The sequence below is a fragment of the Protomyctophum bolini genome (genome assembly GCF_963924005.1).
Source record: "Protomyctophum bolini genome assembly, chromosome: 2".
Classification (NCBI taxonomy): domain Eukaryota; kingdom Metazoa; phylum Chordata; class Actinopteri; order Myctophiformes; family Myctophidae; genus Protomyctophum; species Protomyctophum bolini.
Window position 1 is genome coordinate 29,607,863 of NC_137863.1, and position 22,419 is coordinate 29,630,281.

Genomic DNA, 22,419 nt, shown 5'->3' on the forward strand with positions numbered 1-22,419 from the left:
TACAGTAAACACAGTGACAATCGACAACCATAAAAAACATTACGCCGCTGCACTACGGAAGCATTTTCCACACCAGCGAGGACACAGACGGGGACCCACAACAATGAGGACATAGATGGCGAACTCTTTGGGGACAGCGGTGACGAGAAATGAGGTTTATGGGGGATAGCAGTGGAGGAAGTGTCCGCTCTCTGATTGGGTTTCTCCTCTGCCGTAATGGCTCCCAGAGGACACCAGGGCCAACGGAGCAGAGCCTGCAGCTATACTGCTTTCACTGCCGTAATACACAAGCACTGGTGGAAAGTAACTGGGTACATTTACTCTGCAGCTACTGCTTTCACTGCTGTAACACTGTGGGCTGTAACTATGGGTGGGAAACTTTGACGATGGAGAAGGCCACTATATTTCCACACTCACTCCAGAAGGCCACATTGCATATTACTGTCGTAGCAAAAATAGCCGATCTACAAGCTCAGAACTAGATAAGCAATCTTTGATATATTTGAATTGAAATCCTGAAAAGTTTAATTATAAATGCATTTAGTTATAGTTGTGTTAACTTTATGAACTAAATACTAATACATTAACATTGGATATCAAAAAACACAATAACATTTTAAAATTAGGCATTAAGGTACATACTTATTATTGATATCAATAATGATTTTTCCCTAGTGGGACTGATTGAGGGTAGTTAATGGGACGTTAGTCGGGACTTGATCACCCCGGCTGGGTGGCCTGAGTGAGGGGTATGATGTTGGCCTCACTGAGGACACGTCCCAGTGATGTATTTTTAGTTGATGCAATGCATTGTGAGCTTGTATGTCTGCTATTTCCTAAAGTACATTTTACAAATTTGAAAACTTGTGAAATGGCCAAATGGGACATTATACTTTTAAGTACATTTTGCTAACAACACTTTTGTACTTTTTTTTACTCTGGACATTTACATTTCTACATTGCAGCATTGAAACTTTTTCTTAAGTAAAAAATGTGAGTACTTTTTCAACCACCGGTCAATCATGGAGGTGTAGGCAAACGGTGTGTGTGTGTGTGTGTGTGTGTGTGTGTGTGTGTGTGTGTGTGTGTGTGTGTGTGTGTGCGTGCGTGCGTGCGTGGGTGCGTGCGTGTGTGCGTGCGTGCGAGGACAGGTAACTAGAGACCAGGAACAGAGCAGGCGTGCGGCTCAAGAGAACAATCAATCACGCCGGTGCACACTTGAATGACTGCTAGCCTCTTTGCCTTCAGGCAGTGATGTACAGTAACTAAGTAAATTTACTCAAGTACTGTACTTGAGTACAATTACTAGGTACTTCCATTTCTTGATACTTTATACTTCTACTCCACCACATCTCAGAATGAGATGTACATTTATACGTATCTGTCAGCTTTAGGTACTAGTTACTTCACAGATTTAGATTATTAATAATGAATCAAATTGTTATTAGAATTAATATTAGAATTAGCATTAATTTGTCAATAATCTATACAATGATGTGATTCTGAAGTGGTAATTCTGCATAATGAGTACATTTTGACTTTGAAGTAATTTATAATGCAGTACTCAGTATTGTGAGTAATGCCACTTTCACTTGAGTCCAAAATCTTCTTCCACCAGCACTGCCTTCAGGCCTGGTCACTGCCTTCAGGCCTGGTCACATGCCTGGTCACTGCCTTCAGGCCTGGTCACATGCCTGGTCACTGCCTTCAGGCCTGGTCACATGCCTGGTCACTGTGTTCAGGCCTGGTCACATGCCTGGTCACTGCCTTCAGGCCTGGGAACATGCCTGGTCACTGCCTTCAGGCCTGGGCACATGCCTGGTCACTGCCTTCAGGCCTGGTCACTGCTTTCAGGCCTGGGCACATGCCTGGTCACTGCCTTCAGGCCTGGGCACATGCCTGGTCACTGCCTTCAGGCCTGGTCACATGCCTGTCAGACTGTACCTGGAAGAAGACTGCTAACGCAGCGATGATGCGTCTTTCCTTGATGGCAGCGGTGAGGCTGTCGAAGTCGTCCGAGTTGTACAGGTAGATCTGCATCTGCGAGGAAAAACAAAGAAAAGAAAAGAAAAGGCCTCAGCCACGACAGCCAGAGACTTTGGGAGAAATGCAGCAGCTCTCCCGTTATCCATCACTTAGACAAGCTGCCACGGGATTTGATGAAAAGCTATTTCAAGGGCCACAAAAAAAGGGGGTTTATTTATCATCATACACATAAATCGGCCATGATCTCTGTAAAGGACCTTTCTTGTTCTACCTCTACACTTTAAGATCAATCTAAGTTATCTGAATATGCTATTCCTGCATACTACTATCCTTACTGTGATGATCATGTGGAGAGAGGGGAATTAATGTGGGATTACGGTCGTTTCGTGTAGTGTGATCTAACAGCAGGACCTGACTCTAATCGCAGCTACCAATTGCCTCTAATCAGTCACAACACACTCTCTGAATTTACAACATCATTTGGGATACGCATAAGGAAGAGTCCTGCATATGGCTGTTCAGGATTTATACTTAGGTAATTTCATTCACTTATGACAGAAATAGACTCAGTTGGCCATTGGTCTGCAAGCCATGTTTGAGTAAATTAGGCATAATGTCACTATTTATAACCTAAATTGCCTGACCTACACCTGACAACTAGACCCCAGCTGGATGCACTGTGGAAAAGAAATTAACTTAAATAACCAGGCAAAATGTAATACTTTATCCTTTTCCCCCCCTCCCACCAAATATTTTCACTGAAAATAGGCAGTCTACAAGATCTCCAAGCCTGTAGATGTGCCATTTTCACCAAATGTGTGCCCCAGAATATGGAGGCTAAACGTTCATGAGGGTAATAACTAATCAGCTTTGTCCTGAGCTGTTTTAACTGTGGTCTTTAATGGCACCAATTCGTTGTCTGCCTGAGAACTCAGCAAGTCAAGGGCACTGGTCATCCATCACCATTCAAATGTTATTAACTACATTAGCCAATTAGTTCCACCCCCCCCTACCCAGACTTCATTTATTCACATAAATTGGCAACATGACCCGCTCCTGTGGAGAGCACACTTGGCAAACTCCATTATTCAATTATCAAATACTTTCAAGGCAATAAAAACAGCACCTACAACCGAAGACATAGCCATGAATAATCAGAATGGCTTCATTCTTCATTTAAGTATAATAAACTGTGGCCACTTCTTTCGCCAGAAGATATTATAATCCATACAAGGAGTACATACCCTATACTGTACAGTGCTAGACAGTAGATGGGTCACTCAGTGATTCTCACCCATTTTAATATCGAGATCCCTATTTTGATATGCATTAGGTCAGAGACACACACGGGGGAAAGGGGAGCAACAGCCATAAACAACCTTGCTCAGGTCTAATTACTGTCGGCCCATATGAGAGTGTTTTGTGTTGGGCAGATTTATTTTGCATGCAATGTAACTTTTGGATTTTGCACTAAAAGCATGTACTTTCACCCCAAGTCCAATATTCACAATCCACAGCACTGTATGCACACGCATGCCCCACTGGGGTGCGATTCATAATCCATGTATAATTAATCTAACCTCGTGACATTCTAATATATTATTGTAGTAGATCTCCCTGAGGCCTCCTGAGGGGGAAATCACTCTTTCATTTTTCATTGCGCTGTTTGAGAGAACAGGTGGTCCATCTATCGATTTCCCCACTTCGCTACAGAAAAGACCATCAAGATTAATGTCAAGCTCAGGAGCCACAGGCCAAGCAGTCCATGGGTGCCTTACATGAACATGTGGTAGAGGTCTTGTCCATGTATTTTCTTGCCTGTGTACGCATACCATGCTTGCATGTTTCTTAGTGATGCACTAAACTCACTGCACTAATGCTTCATTCACACCAAAGGAGCTAGAAGCAGCTTCTTCCTCGCATGTTTCTTAGTGTATCTGTAGTGGTTCTGAAGAGGCAAGGCAAATGTATCTAATTTATATGCGGTCATTTCATACTCAAAGGCAATTCAAAATGCTTTACATAAGGCATAATAATACATAATTAATACAAAAAATAAAATAGAGACATTAAATGGAAACGATAAAGCGCAGAGTGTAGCTTTACTTTCCGTACTTGGTCATGTTGCCATACTATCCCTTTAATCTCTACTGTACATTGACTTTTGAACCATAATATGCAAAAACTTTTGACCACAAACCTTTGATTTGTGTCCAGATTCACCAACTAAGGCTTTACTAAGGCGGATTGCACATGTTTTGCACCGCAGGTTCATGAGCTAAAAGTGCAATGCACGTATCTTCTCTTAAAGTCAAAATACACCTGGTGGAATAGAAGCCAGGCCAGTTCACAACACCAGGGGTCCCAAGCACCATGGGTCTGCACTGTGCAGTGATCCCCAGACATTCTCAGACCATGAGCACACATTACGCCAACGGATGAGCTCCATCATTTGCATTCTATGCTGACATCCACGAGAACAAACATCCAGCCCAGAAGGTGGCCTCAGCCAGTGCATGGATAATGCAGTGAAGCCAGACGGACAAGCTGCCGTTTGGAGGTATAACCCACAGATACAGAGAATTAACAACCTAAGGCAACCTTTATCTAGTTGTGAATAAACAGATGTTGACTTCACTGGGCTTATTCTGTCTTTCTTTGTGATTCTAAAGACAGCAAAACTAGCACTATATATACTGCTATTTACAGTGTGTGTGTGTGTGTGTGTGTGTGTGTGTGTGTGTGTGTGTGTGTGTGTGTGTGTGTGTGTGTGTGTGTGTGTGTGTGTGTGTGTGTGTGCGCGTGTGAACGCTCGCTGAAAAGCTTGGTTTAGCTCGGCCGATACTTTGGCTAATAAAAGTTTGCAGATATACAAGCTCACAGTGCGTCACTTCAAAAAAAAATACTTTTGGGGGTCCTTAACATGAAAAAGTTTGAGTACCACTGATATTGCAACACAAGTTTTTCAGAAAACTGTTGAAAATATACACAATATACTGTATACACCTAGCAGATGACCCCCAAGACCCCTGGTGTTGTCGGCAGGCCCGGGGGCCAGGTGTATTTAGGCCTCAGGAAATGTATGCAAATGAGATTGTAGTGCACAAAAGCTACAGAGCGAAGCTCTGCACTAACTGCAAGGGCAAATTGCATACTTCAACTTAAGGCTAATTCAACAAAGCTGATGGCAAATGAGAGAATCAGCTACACACGCTGTATAAAAGTGGCCCGGCAATTCAGTTCATACAACTACATAATGGAATGGATGGATACTTAAACGTTATCTTCAGATTATTTCAGCCTCAGAGAGTTGAGATAGAGACACTTAAGCAAAGAATTTTCTCCCTCGGTTGCCTTACTTGATGTTGCTGATGTCTAGGGCTTTCAGCAATAATAGCCACCATTGCATTGCTTGAGTAGCATAAGTAGATTTTTACCTCGCCTTTGAAAGATTTGAATTTGAGTAACATTAGTTTGAGGGCGGCGGTGGCTCAGGGGTAGAGTGCCTGGATGGGAACCGCAAGGTTGCCAGTTCAAACCCGGGCTCCCCCAGAGTTACTGTCGAAGTGTCCTTGAGCAAGACACTGAACCCCTAATTGCTCCCGATGTGCTAGTTGGTGCCTTCCATGGTTTCCGCTGCCATCGGTGTATGAATGGGTGAATGTAATGCACAATCTATGTAAAGCGCCTTGGATAAAGGCGCTATATAAATGCACCATTTACCATTTACCAAGGCTTTAAAGACGGGTTGCAATGACTTTTACTCTGAAACGGAAGGCTGTGTGCTTCTGAACCAATAAGAGCATCGCATCCCTTCAGGGTATGGGACGTAGCTCTGCTACATCAGCGGCACATGGAGTCTGTTTGTTTACAAGACAGACAGTCATAAAACCATGTATTGCTACTATGTGGCTTATTTCTAAACTATAATGTTTTCAGATTAAATGAGATTAAAAATTGAGTAGTTCTGTAATCAATCAGCTGTGTTTGGAGGAACGTGCAGCTATGGGAATTGGGAATCAAACAGGTTAATGAAATCAAGCTTCATTTGTATTCATGTGGGCCTCAACATGTCATCACGCCTCACATTTTTGTTCAAATGAAGTAATTAAAATTGGCTTTTTATAGACTTTTGATATAAAAATACACAAAAATGGAAATGGAAGTTTTGGCATAGTTTGTTAGGTATGCCCATATGATGTCCACGGGTATGCTCAACTGTGAAAAACATATTTTTAATTTCCCTACGTCTTTAAGTCACAAAGGATTGATAAATAGGACTAGGAGTAGACAATTTCCATTTGTATATGGCTTACAACTGTGGGTGTTAGTATCCTCCCGGTGCAGGTTAATGAACAGCATTTATATAGTGCCTTTATCCAAAGCACTTTACAATATTCACACACCAACCTGCCCATCGGGAGCAGCTTGGGGTTCAGCATCTTGCTCTAAGACACTTTGACATGAAGCGAGAAGGAGCCATGGTACGGCTCCCAGACCGGCACTCTAGTCTATGGCATGGCAAGCCATTAAGCAAACCTGGTCATTTACACAGTGTGCACACTGCATACACACCTTAAGTGGCTCAAACGCTTACTGTATCCAGGCCTAAATGTTTTCTGTAAAGTAGAATGTGTTTCAGGGATGAATGTGACTCATACTGTATGGAGTGGAGAGATAATTAGATAGCATATTGGAAAACAGCCTCTGTTTAGCAGAGACAAATAAGCCCTGGAGATAAGCCTCCAAGGTCATGTTGCTTCAGCCCTCAGAGAACTAAACATATACTCACAAGAATCACAAGGAATATGATCAGGCGTTGGATTCATAACATCCGCACATAATTACAGTTACGTACAATGTGCCATTAAATTACGGTATATGAAGCCTAATGATCATTAGGGTACATGAAATCATTAATTCGATTTTAATCCTTTGAGCCACATCATATAGTTTTTACACAGTTTGTGTTGACGGTCGCGATTGAAATAATCTGTTAATTATGTAGGCTATTCATTATTATACATATATTTAACGTATATAGAATTTTTATACTCTTTATATTATAAATATTTTAAATTGTCCGACTTTGTCTCTTCTCTATTCTTATGACTACACTTTGTAAATGCAAATCATAGGTTGTACAGTTTTCACTGGGTTGTTCTTCATTTACTAATAACATAACTGCTATTATTCACCAATGAGATGGGAGAAGGACTTGGTTGTACACCGGTGTCACCTGCAGAAAACAGCCAACCTGCACGCTGACAATGAGTCCTACTGTAGGTGCAGCACATTGTAAATGGTAAATGGTGCATTTACGTATATAGCGCCTTTATCCAAGGCACTTTACAGAGATTGTAAGAAGAGATTTTACTCCTATGGTCAAAGTCTCAAACAGATGCGAGTTAAGGGCATGTGCCTTTTGAACCGATTGATGTTTTCTGTTCACATTCGCCTGATTCTGGTTCTATTCAATAATTATGTAACTGGTATTAGAGAAACATTTGCATTACGCGCGAGTCACCATGACGATCACACACAGCTATGAATATTTATAGGTTCCATCGCAGGTGAGGAATTGGAAATTAATCTCACTTTCCAGCCATTATTTGATTAATGTAGATATCATATTCTATATTCTATGAGACAAGAAATGTGGGGAGAATTACATCTCGAACATGCCATAGAAGGCACAATGTTTTCTTAGTATTCTACAAGTTTGTTTTGTGGCTGTGCATTAATATGAACATTTAACACCTAATTGAGATGCTGGAATGGGAATGTGGAAATAGCCTGGAATGGGTTTCAATAGGTTAATGTATTTTGTTTTGTACAGTAGTGAGAGATGGCAGCGAGGGATCGGAATGATTACAATTTACAATTTAGGCATTTATCTGACGCTCTTAATCCGAGAGCGATTTACATTAAGCAAGAAAAAAAGTATATCAATACGTCATGCTTTGGTGATGATGGTGGCTGTTCAACAAATACATAATGGTCACGAATATTATGTCAATACATTACATTTGTATGGATTGGTGTCACACCCCAACAATGAATGGCCCGCAGGCCACCAAAGGTGTCCGCAGACCACCAAAGGGTCAACGGACCCAGCGTTAAAATTAAGGAGCCCTGATTTATGGTAGGCCTACTATCTTTATGGTAATATTTCTGAGGCTCTGGAATGATTTATTTCTTTTGATTCAAGGGTAACTTGGTTCAACTAGGTGTCACGTGTGAATGTATCAATGTGTGAGTGGTATAAGCTGGCTGTATAAAATATGTTCAAAATAAGTCAAATTCGTCAAAACCATCACATGACACACTTCGACATATTTTGTCTTTTTCTATTTCTGTAGACAAAGAGTGTGCTGTCTCTCCACTCATTAATTGCCATTTGGTTGTGTTTGTAGTCCCTCAGAGGGGAATGCAAATGTTGGCGTCAGGGGAGGTGGCCGCTAGATCCAGATCCTGGACCTTGGCTCTTGGCTTGTCAGCGGCGGCCAGCGGGCCCATTTTATGCATTATCAACGCCATTAAAATAATATAAAAATGTTGTGTTGTATGTGTTGTCGGTTTATTTTCACACACACTTAACTTAGCCTACAAACATACAAATTAATATCTCCAAATGTGCGTATGAACAGCGTTTCTCTGGAACTATGTCTATGTTCGTATTACTGTAGTGTGTATGCTGTTGCAGCTTGCAGTGTGGGAGGCCTTCTTTCTTCCATGAACGTGGCACTTCCTGTCTCTGAGCCAATATCCCAGGTCAAGGGATGTTTCCCTCACTTACTGCAACTCAATCACTGCCAAAAGTCAAGCCAATTCTATCCCGGCTCAATGTGCTAAACAGGATGGCTGGTAAAGGAAGAGTGTTGTCTATCCTTCAGTTTCTCCTCTGTTCATCATTTCAATGAGACACTTCAAATGAGGTCTGACAATTCACCGGGCTTCCTCTCCAAGAAAATGTCAAAGCTATTTATTGAATACTCCAGAGTACAGAAGTCGCCAACACAACCCACAAACTAACAAATCACAGACATTACTACATAGATACTACATACCGGTACTGACATTTTTTGAGGGGCGCTAGCCCTCCTATTCACAGCTGTGTGTGTCTGTGTGTCTTTAAATATTACTAGAGGCGGTCCTCACATCTAGCCCATCTACTGTATGTTGCATCACGATCCAACCGATATGGCCATACATGGAGTCTGTTGACAGGAATACTGGGCAACTCACCCCGGTGCTTGCCCGTTTTTCCTCCCGGACTTTTCACCAGTGAGGGGGATAACTTTGTAATATGCTATTGGCTGTTTGTATTCTTTTTGGAAAAATATAAAAAGATACTCCTGTGGAAAGGCTATATTATTTTACTTATATTGACCCTATAAACAATTTAGTATTATTTAGTATATGTAAGGTTTTGCACACTCAAATGGTACCTTGTCAGATAATCCCCACATATCCTACAACAACTTCTGTGAACAGACTTCACTGTAGTAGCTTTTCATAAATTATATTTGTACTTAGGCTGTCTGCTGTCATGAAAGTTTATAGATATTCCACTGTTACTTTCTTAGCTTACGCATGTTTCATGATGAATGTTTTTATGTGATGTATTCCCATGCTTTTGTTCTTGCTTAATGTAAGTCGCTCTGGATTAAGAGCGTCTGCTAAATGCCTAAATTGTAAATTGTAATAGAGAAATTCAAAGTCCAGCCGTCTGTTGTCCAGCCTCTCCCACCCCTCACTGGGGAACATTCTGGGAGGAAAACAGAAAATGGGTGAGTTGTCTTGTTACCGTTGACAGTCGAGCCAAGAAGTGCAGGGGGAAAAAATAAAATGGCTATGCAGAGACACAGACAGTCAAACAGATGAACCAAGGTAGGGCGTAGGCAAGTAAGAAACATAGGAAATTAGGAATATTTAATTTGTATTTTTACAATTGAAACCATGCCCAAATATGGAGTCATTACTGTATGTCATCATAGATATGTCATAGATGGCTGAGGTCACAGACTGGCCACGTGAAGCCATGACAATTTGAGACGCCAATGTTTTTAAGGCCACTGTGGCAGGATCTACCCCACAGATCAAGTAAGATAGAACAAAGAGTTTCATGTTAACTCCTAAACCTTTTCAGCTGAGACCCGAATCTAGTATCTCTCCGAGACCCAAATATAAAAAAATACATCATGAATTAATGACTTATAAGCCCTATTTACAAGCTCACAACGCACTGCATTAATTGTGACCACGATGGAAACAAGCCCCCCAGGGATTTTTGGGTCAGAGACAGTTTTAAACTGTGTTAAGTATTCAATCACAGCTTGTAGATCCGTTATTTTCACAATTTCTTAACGGCTTATAACATCTAAGGCTTACTTATGTCACACAAAACACAAACTGTTAACATACATGCTCGCCTAACAATGCTAATTTTTGCAGGCAACCAGGCACAATCGCAATTTTGGTTATGGAACCGTTGCTTTGATCACACATTGGTGTCAATTGGGACACACAGGCCAAGTTTGAAGTCAATCGGTCGGACGATGTCCCAAGTACGCCCAGGACAGACATACACAGGATTTGTGAATTAACAGAAAAGATATAGAAAGAAAGACAAGTGCTAATAATTCTCTATGTGGAGCTCTGACTTAATGTGGCTAGTCTATGACATCAGTCATGTATTAAGTATCCACGATATACTGTATGACTCCATGACATGGTTTCAGCCAGATCCCACCACTGACTTCCATTCTAAATGTGATTTAAAAAAGTATAAAACATATGTGGAAAAAATGTGTGGAGGTAATTCCCAGGCCTGCTTCCATTGTGTACTAGAAATGTGGCGTTGATTAGCAGCATACATGCCAAAATTTGTTATGCTGAGACTGCTACAGACTTTAAGTCGGGAGATCAATGAGATGAAAGGTGTGAAAAAGATGAATGCAAGCTATCTACATGCCGCGCGTGAATCTATTTTGCGTCTGAGCTTAGACATCTTTCCGTGGTGGGAAATAATACAAGTACGGTACGATACAAGAGAACTGTAACTTGTAACAAGGCAAACTAATATTGTTTATGCCGTTTGCCGTAATATGATTTGATTTGGGTGTGTTCTAAATAAAGTGTTTGTGTTGATTATTGTGTAAATTATTTGTATATGTAAACTTGAAACATTATTGCACTGTAAAAAGGTCTCTTTTCCCTTCAACTTTATCCTTTTTAGTATAATAGTATCAGTTTACTATAATTAGATTAATACACATACACAATAATCAACACTAATACTTTATTTAAAATCAATCAAAGCAAACAATATTAGTTTGCCAAGCTGTCATTTTCTTGTATTATTTCTCACCAAGGAGTAACCTCGTGTCTCGGAGGACAGTCAAGACAGGCAGTGTCGGTAGGCCAATCAGAGGCCCGGTTGGGGCGTTACCATGTCTATGCTCAGACGCAAAATAGATTCACGCACATGCCGCACAGACGGTCAGCTGATTGTTATGGTGACATTTGCGTAAAATAATTGTTACATATAATTTATTTATTTATTTAAGTATTGCGATAGTAATCATTTGTGTAGGGTATTTGTTCAGTAATAGGCATCTCCCGGTCTCTCCAGCTCTTTATCAAACAGAAAATACATATTCACATAATTATTCACAATTTCCTCCAATCAGGAGAGAAGAATCATACAGGATGAAGTGAAATTGGAAGCGATGAAACAAAACAATCAGCAGACAAAATTGGAACTGGAACACTATAAATTTGAAGCTGATGAATGGTGATTTTCATTCTGATTTGCATGAAAATTGGTGACCCAGGAAATGTATTTTCTGTTTACTACTGAAAATAGTCCAGAGTGTATAGTTGGAACATCAGACTTCTGTTTCAGTGTACATATTTCTGTTTAAAAACAGCATCCTTTTCCATGACAACTGAAAAGTTATCCAGATGTCAGTCTATACATCATCTTTTCTCTGAATTATATTGCAACCACTAGCTCAGAAGTGTCCACACTATTTTGACTTGAGGAGATAATTTCAAAATTACCAGCTCAACAAGATCTACCCACCGAAATAAATCTTATTGCTGAAACTAGTTTAAAAAGGGTACCTGAGGGGGCTTTGGAATAGAAGCACTGGCATTACAGTACATACGCACTTGGAATGGGAAATAGAGGGGGAGAAATGGAATTGTTTAATATTTGTGTGCAGCATTATTTAAAACAAATTATTGCATTGCTGGTTTGAGCTGACAGGCACTTTTTGATGTCAATCAAGTCACCTTAATTCAAGTGGCAGATTCAAGTGGCAGATGCCTTGTTGTTGCACTCAAGAGCTTCCTCCTTGCACACATTTTATACAAAGGGTGTTTCACCTCTACAGGAAGCAAAATAAATTAAATCTGCTAACCAAAATATATATTTTGTATTTTGTTTGCAAATTATGTGTTACAGAGGCTCGATTCAGTTTTCAGTTTTCTGAAAAACCTATGTTTCTATGTCAGTGGTGCTCAACTTTTTCCATGTGAAGGACCCCCAGAATTATCTGTATTTGGCTGTGGACCCCCATCTGAAAATATGTTGTTCCAGGGACTTCCCCAGAATCAAAGATTTGAGTTAAAAACGTTGCTCTGAAAGAATATATACATTCAAAGATTTGCACCACATTTTCACGATTTCTCAAAAATAGCAGATCTACAAGCTTGTATGAGCTTGTTGATCTGCTACAGTATAACACAATGCTTAAAACACCAAAAGGGGTTCCCGTCCTGAATGGGTTAAGTCTGAGGCAGAGTCTGAAAACATTACACTTAATGAATACCTGCAAACGGGACTCGCACGACCAAACGATTTTGGTTTGTGAATTCTATTTATTATTATTTATCATTCATTATTTATGATGAACTTTTGATCCAGCACCAAGCCTTGTAGAGCTGGGATGTGCGTGTCTTCTAGGGCTTGGCGATATGATTTATCGCCCAGCCCTATTATTCCAATTATTTCAAACAAATAGTGAAAAAAGCTGGTGTAGAAGCTCACAACGTATTGCGATGTGACAGAAAAAACCTAACATTTAATTAAAATTGGCTAATGGGAGGGTGGACCGGCGGGCAGCCCTCTGACGTCACTCTGACAAGGCCATATCCATATAAGCAGTTCCATAGGCAGCTACGTAAAATATAGAGTGTGTTGTCCTCCATCAACAAAAGATTGTTTATTTGTTTTTCAGTTAATTGCCCAGACCTAATGTCTTCTGTACTTTCTCTTACCTCTACAGGAAACCTCCTGCCGCTGATACTGTGCTCTGAGCCCGCTGAGCCATTGCTCTGGCCCCAATGGAACTCCACCTTCTCCGCCTTAAAACGGCCAGGCAGGCCTGCACCTCTCACAAAGTAGTCATCCTTCAGCAGGATGGCAACTGGTGGGAAAAAAACCAAACAAGAAAGAATGGCTAATCATACCCATCAATCAATTAAGGCAACAAAGGGAATATAGAATGATGAACCACTTGAACCCCAGCAACCATATTCTGGGGGGGATAATTAGCCAAAAATAGCAGATCTACAAGCTCACAACATTCCGAGCTTGTAGATCGGCTATTTTTGCTGAAGAAAAGAGTAAGTACAGAGGTCCAGTTTACTAAGTCTAGTGGGTTTAAGTGATTAAAGTTTCAGCCACAAATGTCTACTCTGCTGATATACTGTACCAAGACATACGGTATGTGCATGGGGAAAATATTTATTGACTTAATGTCTCATTTAAAAAAAAAAGTCTGCATGCAGCTCCTGAACCAGCAACCAGTTTCTACAAACTCAATTCCGGGAGCTTGTGATTATGCAATGTCATTGACTAACCAACCAGATCCTTACCTTGACCACAATGCATAACTTTTATGTCTGTTCACTCTGTTGTCTTCCCGACACAGAGAGGTAATTTCACCAATGTCCAAACAATAAAGATGAATCTTTTCATGAATTAAAAACAAAGTTCTTTTCAGTAATTTCATGAAGAAATGCCACCCTAGATTTGTCATAACAGCCTCATGGTGGCACTATAACAGGTAGATACAGAACATACAATGTCTTGGTCATACAATCAAAAAGATTTCCCCCATATCATTACTCAACTCCCCAAATAAGCCACACTCATATCCTCCAGTGTTATTGCCATGTTCTGTTTTTAGTTTTTTTTTCCTTTGCAAAATACACTTTTTGTTCTGCTACTCTTACAGACGTACAAATAGACTTCTATATAGTCAAAAAGAACAGAACAGGAATTCATCATAAAGGAGGTAAAAAAGGGAAAAGAAACATATACAGTGAGGGGAAAAAGGGATTCAGATTTTTACGGGGGCCAGTTTCGAATTGCAGCCGTCCGTAGGTGCCCTTTGAGAGCGGTTTTGAAGGAGTCAAGGGATTTGCATGTCTTAATGTTGGTAGGGCGTTCCACATTTTGGTGGCATAGGAGCGAAAATAATTTAGTCCCTTGTTTGTGCCGAATCTGGGTTCACTAGAGACTATCCACCTTCTCTCAAGAGCAAATACAATTAAATTCAAGTACCAAGGTTACAAGGCAGGGTCAAGAACTTATTGGAACATACCTCTATTCAATAGAACCACTGCCTTAAGTATGCAGCTGTACTCTCTTTGCTATAGATGTGCATCTGAATCTGATGGCTTGAGAAGTTACTTTAGATGCAATCTGACTGCTGCAATTGCAAAAGCTTGGCTCATGGTGAGTCATTCATGTTGGAGCTTTGCAGTCTTCCGTGCTTCATTTCAGTGCATGTTAAAATACTAAATAGTTTAGGACACACTTCCTTTAATCGTTGAATTAGACACATCGCACAGAGGAGACCGTTGAATTAGACACATCGCACAGAGGAGACCGTTGAATTAGACACATCGCACAGAGGAGACCGTTGAATTAGACACATCGCACAGAGGAGACCGTTGAATTAGACACATCGCACAGAGGAGACCGTGCCTCTACAGTACATTTGCCTTGAACTGTTTCTAAATGCAATTTTTAAACGCCTGCTTTTAGAGATTTAATCAGCAGTTCTTCTGAATACTTTAATTTCACTTGGCTTATGAAACACCATCGTGCCAAGAATTATCCCCCAGCTACACACAAGATCTACAGTATATCTATTTTAAAAAAAACAAATTAAATGTGGCTCAATTTCCACAGTTTCAGAGTGAAAATAACACTCTGGGTTTGACTGTGTGGTGTGCTGACTGATAGATAGATAGATAGATTTCTTTATACAGTGATGATCTATAAACTTTTACCACCTCTGCAGCTCACATCATTAGCCAGATTACATCCAGCACTCTGTTGCCTCATCCTCCCCTGTTATAGGAGGATTAAAGCTACAATCTGGGATTCATTTTAATGAATACATATGTATTTGAATTCCGATCTGTACGCAGACATCCCATCCTGGAGAATCTGGTTTCATGGAGCATCCATCCCCCCGTCACGTCCTCAGTGGTGTAAAGTAACTAACTCCAATTTACCGGTAGTACTATTTTGAGGTATTATTTACTTTACTTTTCCAATTTTCAATACTTTTACTTCTACTCCACTACATCTCAGAAGTTAGAACACAAATATTGTACATTTACTCCATTACAATTATTTGAAAACTTTAGTTTTTGCACATTTTGATTATTATTATAAAACTTAATTAATTAAAATAGCCAATCTACAGATTTTAATACATTTTATACATTAGAAAACTTGTAAAATGGGGCATTCTGCATAATGAGTACATTCTAATTTTGGGACTTCTACATTGCAGCACTGATACTTTTACTTAAGAACCCTAAACAATACCTCATAGATTTTCATATCATGTTTCATGACTTTACATGCAGCACGTTTTCCCTCCCAGGATTGATGTGGGAAGAAGTAATACCGTATTTAGCGACGGTTGGTAAACACAGATTAGTGGATTACTTCGTTGTTATTTTGCAATGGTGAATTGGTCCAAATTGAAATAAACAGGCAATTATCTTGCCTCTGTGGGATTTGCGGGATAATTTTTATAATTTGCAGGTGTTCATGAGTTGATCCCATATTCAAGAAGACTACTCTGGTAGGAGTTATGGATCCCACCACAGCTCTAGGCAAACCCCGCTGTGATTGACACTGACAGTTCTCATTTTTGCAACTATGCCTAAACCTGACCCTAACCCGAACCCTCTATGACCTCAGTAAAACCCGGGAGACAATCAGATGGGTCTATCCTAGAGCTGTGGTGGGATTCATAGTCACGCTTCTGGGAGAGGTGGGATGTCTATGTGTGTGTGTGTCTGTTAAAGTATTAATACAATATAGCGTCTGTTTGGAGGTGTTCTTCTCCCTACTCTTTCATAGAGAAATGTCTACCCTGATGTCAGCTACAGTAGATTAGAACACCTACTTGTTGACAATGTCAGTGACTCACTGTATTTGAAGCAGAATCTGCAGCAGATTGGACACCGCACTAGATATGTTGCGGCTTGTTGCCATAATTAGTCCAGGCATCATTGCAATTATCTCCATAGGGAGAAGGAGACCACGGACATAAGATGTATGGATTGTAGCCCCCAAAATAATTAGTCATATCTCACCCTGATAAGCACTTGGAATGTAGGAGTTGAGGCATTCAGTTTAATTTGACTAGGTTCCACAGATAAATATGGTGAAAATAACACCTTGCTTATAGATCGTCTATTTTCACAATTCTTTTGGCCCTTATATTATTTAATAATAATAATAATAATAAAACTTTATTTGTATAGCACCTTTCATGACATGAAATGCAGCTCAAAGTGCTTTACAGAGCAATGGAGAAAAAAATTAAAGCAAGGCATAAACATTAAAAAACAAGCAGTAATGCAATATAGTGAGGACATGAATAACAAAAAATAAAAGATCAATTAAATGCAAGGGTGTAGAAGTGGGTCTTGAGCTGTGCTTTAAAAATGTCTACAGAGGCTGCCTGTCGAAGGTACAGTGGGAGTTTGTTCCATGCTGTCGGCCCGTAGAAGCAAAAAGCTGCTTCCCCGTATTTTTTAGTTGCCATTTGTTTAGGCAAAGCGAGCAGGCCAGCAGTGGAAGACCTTAGGTTTGGGACATATTTAGGCAGGCAGTCATGTAGGTAGGAAGGTGCGAGACCACTGAGAGCTTTATACACAAGTAAAATAATTTTTAAATCAATCCTAAAAACTATAAAAAATATTTCTACGGTGATATTTCTTGGTAACATGATTAATGTGTGAATTAAAATTCAATTCAGAATCAATAATGACCCCCAGGTTCTTTGACAATTTGGCCAATGTTTGACTAGTTTTTAATAGTATACTGTAGTTTGTGATGACTTTTGATGCAGTAATGGTATTTCTTTAATATTAAAAAGGTCTTAAAAGTCCTTAAAGTGTCACTTCACTGTCATCCACAAAATCGTGTAGGTACCCCCCTGGGTGGTTGAGAACCATTGCTTTAACTAACCCACTACAGATGAGGGCCAACTTTTAATCACAGCACAAATCAAACCAGGAGAAGGGGTGTTGAGTACGAGCAAACACAGACTGTCAGTAAACACAGATGACAGTAAACACAGATGACAAGACGAGGCGCCTGCGCCAAGCGAACGGGTAGAATCGAGAGACAATGGACAACATGCCACAGACTGCAAAAAGAACAAATACAGAGAAAGAATATTGGACTAATCAAGGGAAAGATAAATGGGCACCTGGAGCGGGATGAATGTGAGACATGCACTTATATGTGAGGAGGGATTCGTGAGCAGTTGTGTCACGAGACAATAAATAATCCAGTATTAATAAGTGTTTCAGCTCACAGGATAAGGCCTGAGATAGTATAGTAGGAGATTTTCCACAGCACACAGCATCAACCCCAATGTGAGAAATCACTACACAAAGAATTCACCATAACATGCACACAATAGTGTAACTAATTTGGACCCATACAGTAACAGAGGTTGTTAATAAAGGATTTCTGCTGGTGTTGTTGATGAGGTACTGTAATCCTATGTGGAAGACCGGGAGGGCTGGGCAGGCCGGCCGGCCCTGGAAGTTTCATTAGCAATGCTGTGCTGGAGAGCAGGAATTAGAAAATAAGCCAAAAAGACCTTGAATCACAGCCTGTGAAAGAAAGGGAGTCTGGTGTGAGAGTAAACCCTTGATCAATGCAAGTCTCTGGGGTACTAACTTCCAATTCCTCATGAATTTTCTTGAGGGTTGTTTGAAATTTGCCTGGGAAATGTTTGGTTGGGGGCATACTGGCTGGGATGGCGGCCAACCGGCTTGATCTCAAAGCAGGTCAGGACGCGAGGGAAAGCTGTGAAATCAATCTCAAGTAACTTTTAAGATCTATGGCCCCGGTGCTCAATTAAAATATCAGGTCTAACATAAGCTTGACCAATGAACTTTGGATTACTACAGCACTATTTCCAGTTGAGTAGAGTTGAATCAGCATTAATCAAATTATTAAAGATCCCGCTAAGGACATGCATGGGATAAAAGTAGAATATTCTTTTAAGCCAATGTCTCTTCTGTCCTTCAAGGCATATGGTATTGTCCACCCGGCGCAGATGTTAAAGATGGAGTGGATGGAGTTCCACACATGTTCATCAGGTATTATTGAGGGGCGCTAGCTCCTCCCATAAACAGCTATAGTGTAGATTACGTCTTAACACAAACTAAATGCCATTGACAATGAATGGAGAATTTACGACGTCATAGGCCTATGTGTCTGAGCAAATCGTCTGAGCAAATCGTATGTTTCAAGGTTGGTCAATAATTGATTAGAGCGCCCCTCACTTCACACAGGTGTGATTTTATTATTATTATATAAAAAAAAAGTGTACAGAATTAGTTAAATTGTAGTTTTTGGGTGGTGATCCACCTGAACTGAAGCCGCACCCAGAGCTGTGGTTGTATGATAAAGGGGGAGGGGTTAGGGGAGGGGATGATATTGTGATGTGACTATATCACGGTTTATTTCATTGGCACGTTTGACTGTCAAGGTTTCGGCTTCCAGGAAGAAACCCTAAATACAAAGGGAAGACATCATTGCACATAACAACCACTAATGAAAATACTGTCACCTCATAAACATGAAAAACTGAAAAAGAAAATATCACAGCACTCCATCTTTAAAATCACACTTGCTCCCGCGTTTGTCTAGATACCAAATGATCTTCCAGTGGTTTTGTGCTTGGGCATGTGTTGGTCTTAAAATGAGGTGTGGTCTGGCGCGATCATGCCACAATTCTATTTTCCCCACAGACACACTTCAAGTTAAGACCATCGCTGGCACAGTGACAGCAGGCGATTCCTTGTTATTTAGGGAGAGCATTGTTTGGATTAGGCGCAGTGGGTTCACAATGCACACACACTCAAAATCCAACCGATCTGACGCTCTGAGGTGTCATTTTAAGCACTCGGAGATTAAACAAAAGAAGTTGCCACTATGTGTGTTAGACGGTAATGGAAAGAAACAGCCACTTTCACCCTGGTGCAAGAAGGGAGCATAGTCCAACAGGGAAATAAGGCGACGAGGATCGGAGAACAACCTGTGGATTTTGATCTTTTCTTTAAAAAAAAGGGTTGAAAAAGGTAGGATAATAGTTTATGAGAAATGTATCAAACAATAAACATGATTCAATTATTGATTGAATGGATATTTGAATAGATCATTTAAAGTTTAGTGAAATCATTTCCATGTAGTTGTTCAGAATTGTTTACCATGTACAATTGGAAATGGCCATGTACTAATATTGCACAGTCATGTAAAGTTAAATGCATACTGTGAAAAGCAGTTTTTATATCTGATTTCACATATTTTATTTGCTTCATTAAGATGAATGTGGCCTAATAATTCAACACCTTTGCATTGCTGGCACATTAAAACCTAAAGGTCATTTTAACATCTATACTCAGGGTTTTGTGTGCAGTTTTTAAGTTGCTTAATTCAATATCACCCGATTTCCATATTAGACGAGACCTCTATCCTATGGAAGCCTATTCATCTTCAATCTTCATTTGAACCATGTTACAATGTTTTTTTAAACATCCCTGGTTCTGGTGACTGTTTTATTTGCAATTATTAATGACTGATCGAATTCATGAAGGGTCCAAGCCCGAAGGGCCTATGGTCCCTTACGTTATTCTTCTTCCACCAGGAGAGTGCACCGAAAATAAGTTTTATTAAGTATCTGAACAAAATATGTAGAGTTCTAGTTCTAGAGTAGAGTGGCGGTGTGCACGAAACTTGCGGTTCACTCCATGCAGACAGACACTGTAAACTACGAAATTAGGGCTATATTTGGTACTGTATATAGATCGTGCGTGTAGGCCGTCTCTATGGAAGGGTATGAAGCGAAAAGGAAAGTTCGGTAAATCTGATTAAACCCCATTTGCTGCTATGGGGTGATGAACTGAATGAGCAAATGGAATCGCGCACACCACACAATGCCTGGCACAAATAACTTCTTTGACTATACAATAATTGTATAGTATGTAATTGTATTACAATTACATAAACACAATGGATACAAGGAAGTGTCAGGCACTCACTTCTGCTGATTATAGGAAAATTACAAAGAGATGCATAGGAGAATAAGGAGAGATGACGCTGCCTGCACTACGCGGACATCTCCATGCAGGCGCGCAGTGCACACCGCTCTTTACCAAACTAATTTGTGTGCCAGCACGCCCATGACCACATCTCTAGGGGCAAATACCGGTGTCTGCAAAACAGATAGCGGGTGACGATGGACCAAAATACCATTAAGGGACAGAGCAACCTCCTATATTTGTAATATTCGGGCAGCGGCTGAATTGCGGGCCGCGTCTCGGGTAAAGGTGGCGACAAAAATGGAGCCCTATGTGTGTGGCTGGCTGGCTGACTGGCTGGGTCAGAGCACGAAAACAGCATGGTTGTTTTTCACCACCTGTGCGCAACCTAACACACACGCACATATTAACTATATATGATGATTTTGGGTGCGACAGTACAGTACAGTACAGTGACAGTACAGTGACAGTACAGTACAGTACAGTACAGTACAGTACAGTACAGTACAGTACAGTACAGTACAGTACAGTACAGTACAGTACAGTACAGTACAGTACAGTGACAGTACAGTACAGTAGAGGAATCCCCACACGGTAACTCTGTCATTTCTCAACCGTTTCGGACGTGGGGCGGATCGCCCGAACCAGCCCGGCACCCTGGGTGCGTTCCTGTGTGTCTGGAACTTCCGCCCCAAAATGTGGAGCAGGTGCAGGTGAGCCTTCTCTGATTGCATCCTCCCCTGGCTGTGGGTTCTCACCTATATGGTCAATGTAGACAGTGATGAAAAGGTGGAAATAGCAGCAGTCCAACACTATCTTTTGAGGAAGGCTGAAACGTGTTATAGCCCGATAGCAGCTGCAGAATAAATAACACAAGCAGCGGCTTGGCTTCCATGTGGATCTCGGACATCATGTTGATATTGTCACGCCATATTGTACACAAGAATGCTACGCACACCCAAGTCCTTGTAGTGGTGGCAATCCACGGGAGTTTAAACTGAATAGTCGTCTTCAAGGGACAGGAAAGTGGCCGCACACACTGGTGTGCCAAAATGCCAATACTATCGACACACAGCTCTTATTATAGATGGCATGCCCAGTAAGAATGTGCATCTGCTATTTCCACCTTTTGGTGGATTTGTAAAAGCAGACCGAAGCAATGCTGTGCCGCCTGAGTTGCTGTGGTTGTCATGGTAACAAACAAGGCTCATTAAGATGAAAGACAAATAAACTCTTCACCCTCAAGAGAGGAAGATCAGCAACACTTGGAGAGATCAGCTAAGGTCAGGACTTCAGCTCTCAAGGTCTATGGATGTTATATGCAGCTGAACTTCTAAGTGAAGTGGATGGCAGAGTTCAAACAACTATAAAAACAAAATACAATGGTGAACGATATAGTTATCTTCATAGTTATAGTGCTCGGTGTGAATGGCATTTTACCAAGTAAAAAAACAAGTTTGAAGAATCTTTCTGTGCATAGGGAGCCGAGTAAACTGCGAACTGCTAAGTAACAAGCAAATTCTGCTTTTAATGAAGAAAATGCCTTCACTAAAGGAAAAGAAGAAAAAAAAATCTATGTGACCAGACTATAGCAAAATCCCCAAAGGCCCAATAGAAACAAGAAGTCAAGCAGTGGAAAAATGGAAGTGTGAGGAAAAATACATGATAAACTCATTTTGCAGGCACTGATTTCCCTGAGCTATACAACAGGCCTACTGTACTGTATATCTTTCAGGTGTAACACTCTTGTGGAAACGATCCTTCCAATAATTTATTAACTTACATTTGGATATTACTGTGATTATAAGTGAGACTGACTAA

At 40.6% G+C, this 22,419-nt stretch overlaps 1 protein-coding gene across 2 annotated transcripts in view; it reads right to left on the reverse strand.

Moving 5' to 3' along the window:
- LOC308331108 (receptor-type tyrosine-protein phosphatase gamma-like) overlaps positions 1-22,419 on the reverse strand; it is a 110,146-nt gene that overhangs the window by 43,486 nt on the left and 44,241 nt on the right. For both annotated transcript variants that reach the window (XR_013965550.1, XM_080786264.1), the window contains exons 4-5: positions 13,276-13,424; positions 1,945-2,040 (exon numbers count right to left, since the gene is read on the reverse strand). Coding sequence is in view for 1 of the 2 variants with exons in the window: in XM_080786264.1 (XP_080642390.1) it covers positions 1,945-2,040; positions 13,276-13,424 (245 nt within the window). In the remaining variant the exon portion in view is untranslated. The remainder of the gene's footprint in view (positions 1-1,944; positions 2,041-13,275; positions 13,425-22,419) is intronic.